At 37.7% G+C, this 7921-nt stretch overlaps 1 protein-coding gene across 1 annotated transcript; it reads right to left on the reverse strand.

The window, feature by feature from the left end:
- Positions 1-5524: 5524 nt before the first annotated feature.
- On the reverse strand, positions 5525-7555 carry LOC128867313 (piggyBac transposable element-derived protein 4-like). Its single transcript, XM_054108427.1, has one exon. The coding sequence runs from the start codon at positions 7382-7384 to the stop codon at positions 5612-5614; it is 1773 nt and encodes a 590-aa protein (XP_053964402.1). The 5' UTR covers positions 7385-7555; the 3' UTR covers positions 5525-5611.
- Positions 7556-7921: the final 366 nt, after the last annotated feature.

Raw genomic sequence — 7921 nt, forward strand, 5'->3', positions numbered from 1 at the left:
AAACATTTATGCAAAAACGTGTCGTGGCATTTATGGGCTCCTAAAATCAGTCGTTTTTGTGTGTTCTAAAACATGAATTCGTTTGCAAAATTTGTTGTAATTACCAATTCAATTTATTTTATGAGTAAATCCTTAAAGTGCCCTTCAATTATAATGGGCTTAAACGAAAGCATTTAACAAATAGACGGCGAAGCAAAGTTGGGCAATTTAAATCTGCTGATTACTTTGGTCTTTGGGAGGAGATTCGCGAAAGGGGACTAATTCACTGAATATTATATTTACTTGGCTTTACTGTCCAATACACAAAATTTTCTCATTTACTTTATAATTTTATGAAATTTCCACAACTTAATTTTAAGTGCAGCGCAATTTTACTTTCCGCGCTTTCCGCTTTTACTGTTTACCATTCAAATGGTAGTATTTTCCTTTGTTCTACTTTCTTCGGTTGGTGTGGGCGGTTGAATCCTGTAGACTGCGGCAATGGCGTTGCGTGAGTGTTTAAAAAATTAAATTACAACACGATAAACATGAATTTTACTGCCACAGAAATCGTTGTGGTTAAATTCTTTTACAAGGAAGCATTGTTAAAATTATTGTTAGCGGGAAAAAGAGAAAATAAAGTTTCCAAAGACGACTGGCAAGGGACTATTAAGGCATAGTTACCTTGTTCGGAAGTGTGTAGAAAGAATATTTGGAAATTAATTATATAACTTAAGTAAATACATATATACATATGTACATATGCATACAAATATAAATATGTAAGCAGCTTCGGAATTGAGAGACAGATTAAGAAGAGTTTTTTGGTAAAAACAAAAATTATTTTTATGTTTGTGGTACTCAATAAATGTACCTGTAACTGATGTCGGCCGCCGTATTGGAAGGGATTAGTGCGTGCCCCAGTTTGAAGCCTCGAGCATAAATCATCATATGATAGAAAAAATAGAAAAAGTATTTTTAGAGCTCCGAGGATACCTCTTCCATAAAAAACACTTCATAAAAAAAATTATAAAACTGTAGGTCCCTCCATCTGTGGATAAAAATTAAGACGCGCGCAACAAATAACACGGGAAGCTCTACCAAATACTCAACATACCGTGGAAGTGCTAATTATAAGACATGAGTTGAAAAGTGCAGCGCCTAAGACATAGATGGCACTAGTTTTATTGCATTCACCTCTTTTTCTGTTAGTACTAACCTTAAAAAAACAGTTGCTAAAATTTCATTTCTATTTATTAGTTCATGAGTTTTAATGCTAAGAGTGGCGTTGCACTGCGTCTTGAAAAGTGTAACACCGATGATGCACAATGCAGTGGACGGCCAAATGAGGCCAAATATCAGAAAACATAACAAATATCAAAAAAATGCACAAAATCGTTTTGAATGATCGAAAAGCGAAGTATCGTGAAAGTGTTTTCTTTGTTAGGCTCGGATCTTGTGTTTGTTTTTTGAGACCTTCAGAACTTAAACTAATAATAAAAAAATAGAAATATTGTTGCAATTCATGTTTTTTTTATTATAGTCTGGTAGATAATTTCTTGACAATATGATATCTGGCATATATCCATTCGATCAGTCCAATTGTTAACTAATATACTTTTTCCAATAAATCTGGCTGGATGGGGTCAAAGGTGCTTCAAAAACAGAAATTAATCGGTAATTAAGCGCGATGCAAGAGGAAGTGGTGCCAGCAAGAGGAAGTGGGAAACCGCGGTAATAGCGCAGGCACACCAAATTTAGCGAAGTCCACAACCATCTGTGCGATTCTTCTGGTAGAAAAGTGTGAAACACAGATGGCGCTCCAAGCAGTAAGAAGACAACGACAGGTGGGCACTCCCACTATTTAGAACTGGTAGCGGCAGGCTAATCACCTACCCTGACAGAAATCAAGTAGATTAACGAAACAAATGCAAGACGAGTCTTGTCGAGGCCCTACGCTCCCGAGAGGAGTGAACAAGTGGGAAAAAGCACGATACATGACATGCTCTGCCGTCTTGTTGCAACCAAATGCATCGATGTTCAGCTGATAAATTTTTTGAAACAAAAATTTAGTGCGCATAGCTCGGTAGCGCTCGATGAACTTCGTAAACAGATTTATTTTTTCCAAAGTAAATTTCCACAATTTGGAAGCGTTGTTTTGGCGGTAAACTATTCATGTTGACTTGCCAAATCTTACTTAGAAAATGGTAAGACAGGGTGGCGAATTGGTGAACCTAATTCAAAAAATCAAGTCCAATGGGTTTTACCCACTTTGATTTTGAAAGCATTCTATCAACTGTAACCAGCTGAAAAATTACTGCCTGAACTTTCTCAACTCGTTAGGGAGCTTCAACACAGTATTATTAGGTTGGGTTCCTGGACTAATTAATAAAAACATTTTTCTAATAGCGGTCGCCCCTCGGCAGGCAATGGCAAACCTCCGAGTGTATAGTATTTCTGCCATGAAAAAGCTCCTCATAAAAATATCTGCGTTCGGAGTCGGCTTTAAACTGTAGGTCCCTCCATTTGTGGAACAACATCAAGACGCACACCACAAATAGGAGGAGGAGCTCGGCCAAACACCCAAAAAGGGTGTACGCGCTAATTATATACCTATATATATCCTGGACTTGAGGGATATTTGGGAAATTGAATGGCTGATCACCTAAGTGAAAAAGGGCGCACATGCCTCTAATTAGTTCCGAGCCTTTCTGCGGACTTGCAAAAGGCCACATGAACGAATTCTGTGCAACTTATACAGAAAATTGTGCATGTACTGGCTACACCAACTAGGTAGTATTGTCATGCATTCTTATAAATTGTGGAACAATAAGCCCCAAAATTCGCTAAAATGTTTAAAATGAAGGAGTCTATTCAGCAAGCTTTGCACAATAGTTCTCTTTTGGTCGCATTGCCAGTGTCAGGCAGGTCAATAATCATAATAATACTAGTCAGTGACGAGCTACATAGCTTGATTTCTGCTATTAAATATCAGTATTCGGATTAGAGTGCTTCCATACTAGATGTGTTTGTCCCTGCAGGGCATTTAGTGAGTAAAGATGCTAAGTAAAAACTAAGTTTCCTCGTTGCAATGAACGCCATCTCTTGGATTTATCGAACGACCCACGTACTTATACAACAAAGGTCGATCAATTTTCGATCTTTGCCTTCTGCTGCAGTTAATGCTCGTTTGTTTAGTTACTCCAGATACAAGCACGAACGAAAAGTTTTCACGAGAGAAAATGATTCCATTCAGCGAATTCTGCCATTGGCTCACACATCTAGCCATACATACGAGTACATAAATACATACATATGCTGACATATGTTTACTTAGAACGTTTCTGCAGCTGGCATATGTTAGCGGTGGCAGCGAAATCATAGCGCGGGTGGTGTGGCGGCGGCATTGAATGCGCAGAAAAGTTTAAACTTTTTGCGTACAACGGCAAAATACTTTTCCCGCGTGTTTGTTCGCTTGCTCATTCGCCGGCATATGCAATAAATAATTTTAGCCGCTGGCAGCGCACGATTTAACTTAAGTTTAGAGAATTTCTAATAAAGTTTCAAATGAAGTTTTTGACTTTGCCAGCGTTCATTCCCCATCAGCGCGTTCATTGAATGATTTTGCTTTTCACTGCTCAACGAAATAGCCCTTCCTCTCTGTGCCTACTTTGGTTTCTTGCATACTTTCATACTTACTTACTTCTTCATTTCGTCTTTTTCCATATTTTCTTGTTAACTTCCTGTTTGACAGTGCCATTTTGTTCGCATTCAAATTGCTGGAAATTGCGGCCTAGAATATGACATGCTAACACATTCACACACACTTGCACACATGTGCAATTATAGTTGCCCTGTAGGAAAAAGCCAAACTACACAGTATAGAACGAATTCTACAGGGTGAACGATATGAAGTGTTACCAACTTCACACTGCTTGTATCTGTAAAACAGCTCATGACATCAACGTCAAAATTGTTCTAATGACAGTTCAATATATTGTTTATAAGCCATCAAAAGCAGTTGCGACTCAGTTTTGTTGAATTTTTTTTTTCTGTGATGGAATTCAAACGTAATAGTGTAATTGCGTTATATTTGGCTGGAAAATCACAACCAGCCATTGTTCGTGAGCTCAGTCACCTCAAAGTGAGTAAAATGTTTGTGTATCGCACTATAAAACGTTACAATGATACTGGTCGCATTGCAAAACGCTATGGAGGTGGACCAAAAACACCGCAACAACGTCAAAAAGGGTTCGGAAAGTGAAGGCTCGACTTGAACGAAATCCACGTCGAAGTGGAAGAAAAAAGGCCAAAGAACTGAAAATATCGCAAGGCAGCATTCGATGCACATTGAAAAATGAGCTCAAGGTCAAGGCTTACAAGTTCCAAAAAGCACACGATCTTTCACCCCAGCAAAAAAAAGTTCGGTGCGAAAGAGCACAGGATTTGTTGTGCTTGCACGAACGTGGCGAATTTCCTAACATTGTGTTTTCTGATGAAAAAAATTTCCCAATTGAGCAGTTCATAAACACCCAAAACGATTGTGTTTACTTGACCGAACGTTCATACGAAAATTGAAGCCTACGTATGGCCACTCGAAGCAATTTCCCATCGCAAGTAATGGTTTGGACCGCAGTGACCACTGTTGGACACTCTCCAATCGTTTTTATCGAGCCTGGTGTCAAAGTGAATGCGACTTATTATCGGGAAAATATTTAAGAAGCTGCTTTAGAGCCGTAGACACGAGAACATTTCGGTCGTAGACCATGGGCGTTCCAACAGGACTCGGCACCGTATCATAAAGCTCGTGTGAACCAAGAATGGTTAAAAAATCATGTCCCACTCTTCATTTCCTCCACACAATGGCTTTAGAATTCGCCAGACGCAAATCCGATGGACTATTCCATCTGGTCCATTTTGGAGAGCAAGGGGAGGACTAAAAAATATACCAGTATGGATGCGTTGTAGAAAGCGATTATACGAGAATGGACCAAAATACCTCAAGATCACATTCGTGCAGCATGCAACTCATTTTTTGACTGTTTGAAGGCTATAGTCAAGGCAAAAGGTGGTCATATCGAGCTAAAGTGAATATACAATATGTTAAAATTGTAATCATTTCTGAACAATTTTGTCTTTGAAATCAATAAAAACTAGTTTCACACAAAAAAGTTATGGTGCTTTGAATAGGTAACACTTCATATCGTTCACCCTGTAGTTCAGATACTGGTCTTTTATAGAAGAATCGTACTATCTCTCTATTGACTAGAGCAGTACCAGTTAACCCGGCGAGCGTAAGGTTAATATTTATTACATTGAGCGTAAGCTGGGTGTAACAAACCCATATATTGAGCTAGATATTTTAATGTGTTCATAATATTTTTATATGTTTTTATTTACTAGTACAATTATGTAATAACCCAAGAACTGATTGGGAAGGAAAAATAAAGCAAACAAATATTTTTAAATCTTTATTTATGAAATTAACAAAAATATTTTCTTTCATTTAAACAAAGTGTAACAGTATTATAATTTTATAAAAAAAAGAAACTAAAAAAAAACAAAACGAATAGCTTTTACTTCTAGCTTATAAAATTAGGAAACATATGAGATCAAAACTTTTACTATATAGTTATTCAGAGTTCTCGTAATCATCTTCAGTTTGAGCGCAATCTTGACACGTGAAAACAGCATGTTCCATACATAAATAGCGATTGCATTTATAACAAGTGTGTTTAGTCTTGCGATCTTTTTTAGTAGGGCATATTTGACATCTCCTGATAGGCTTAGGAACTTTATTTGGAGGTCGTTGTGAGTGTGAGGGTTCATCCACTTGGTCCAGAATTCGTTTGCGAAGCTCTCGGGGTAAATGCTGATTTTCCTTTCTGTTTTGTAAATGTTCTGAAACCAATCCAATACCCAGGTCTCTAAGAAAATTTCGGCGTGACAAATTGCTACTATTATTGGACTTGTAAACTATTATGCTATTTATACCAGCCATGTTCAAAACTGCATAGAAAATCACCATTGGCCAGCGCTTTGTATTTCGCGAAACATCGTAGTTGGTGCACAGCTCATCTACAACATCAACGCCTCCCTTGGTCTGATTATAAAAAATAATCATTTCTGGTTTTTGTGTGCCATTAGTATCAGCAACAACGCTATCATCGTGATGTAATGTTGACATCAACAAAACAACCTTGTTTTTTTTTGGCACATGGGACAATAAAGATATATCCTTTTGAAATCCAAACACTGTGCTGGGGATCTCTCGGTTACGCGTTTGGAGCATCTGACTTGGAATGTCGGGCTTATTTTTTCGAACAGTGCCTGTGCTTGTCAAACGATGTTCTTTCAATAAGTGTAACATCAACGGATAACTGGTAAACCAGTTATCAAAGGTGACATTGCGATTGGTTTTGGAAATTGGAGCCACAAGTCTGTCCACAACATCATAAGCTTTGTTACTGAGAGCGTAAGGGCCTGTTGGTTGTTTTCCTGGGTAAATTTCAAGATTGATGACGTAAAACGACTTTGCATCAACCAAGGCATATATTTTCAAGCCATATTTGTTTGGCTTATTGGGCATATACTGGCGAAAACTGCAACGGCCTCGAAACGATGGAAGTTGTTCATCTATAGTTGTATACTCAGATGGTGTATAAACAATTTGGCAATTTGCTACGAACTTCTCGAAAAAAGAACGAATGGCAGCCAAATTATCAGTAGCTTTTCTTTCGCTCCGAGTATTCTTATCATCAAACCGTAAACAGTTTTGAATAAATTGAAATCTCTTCAAAGTCATCGTTGTCCTAAAAATCTCAACCCCTGATCCATCACTTATCCACAGATCCTTCAAATTCAGCTTATTTGCTTTGAACTGTCCTGCAAGATACAAGAGACCGATAAAAGCCTTTAATTCTGACGATGACAAGTCTGCCATGATATATTTCTTTACGTGACTATTTTCACAAGCAGTTCTCTTCAGATTTATTTGACTATTTGTATGTAACAATATTTCTTGCAAAATCTCATCAGTAAGAAAGAGTTTCCAACATTCAACAGCTGTCTTTGCATTTTTGCCAATATCTTTTACGCCCTGCCTTTCCCTTATAATGTTTTCTGATCTCGTACGCACGTTAGACCTTTCTGGTACACTAAACCACTTTGTACCATTCTTTCCAGTAAAATATGGTCTGTTATCATTGCTTTCACGTTCTTCAGATCCCTCAGCTTCGTTTTCTTCCTCATTCGGTAATCCTACCTCTTGTTCCGAATCACTTTCAGAGCTTCTTTGGCCAACATTATCAATTTCGAAGTCACTACCAGAATCATCACAAGAATCATCCTGATCAGCTGCTTCGAAAACCCTCAATAATCTTCTTTGGGTTTCTTCGTATGACATATTAATTATTTAGCTGAAAAAAAAAAATAAAAACTAAAATATAACGAATATAAAACAAAAAGTATTTACTCGAATTTGTAACACGAAGCGTAAGGTGGGTGAAACTTACCCGGCCGCAACTTTGACAACATCTAAACACCTCGCCAGTCGGCGGTCAACTGCGGCATGAAACACAACTACCTCCCCCCGCGCAGCTACTCAGACGCACAACTTATTTTGACGTACGGAATAGAAAATATCAAACGGTTTATTACAGGCTGGGTGAATTTCACCCAACCTTACGCTCGCCGGGTTAAAGAATAATCAATTTGTTTGCGAATTAACAGATTCGATCTTATTATTGTATTTAGATTATAAAGTAAATACTGATGAATACATTTATTTGAAAATTACCATATCTAAGCCTATCAAATAAAGGCTACAATTAAATAATTTTTGCATACAATTTACACATTAGGTTAGGAGAGTGGATTTATAATAAGCAGTGTCATCCTATGCCTTTGTCGAGAACTTCACTCACTACAAAAGGTCTCTGGT

Source organism: Anastrepha ludens, chromosome 6 (genome assembly GCF_028408465.1).
Source record: "Anastrepha ludens isolate Willacy chromosome 6, idAnaLude1.1, whole genome shotgun sequence".
NCBI lineage: Eukaryota > Metazoa > Arthropoda > Insecta > Diptera > Tephritidae > Anastrepha > Anastrepha ludens.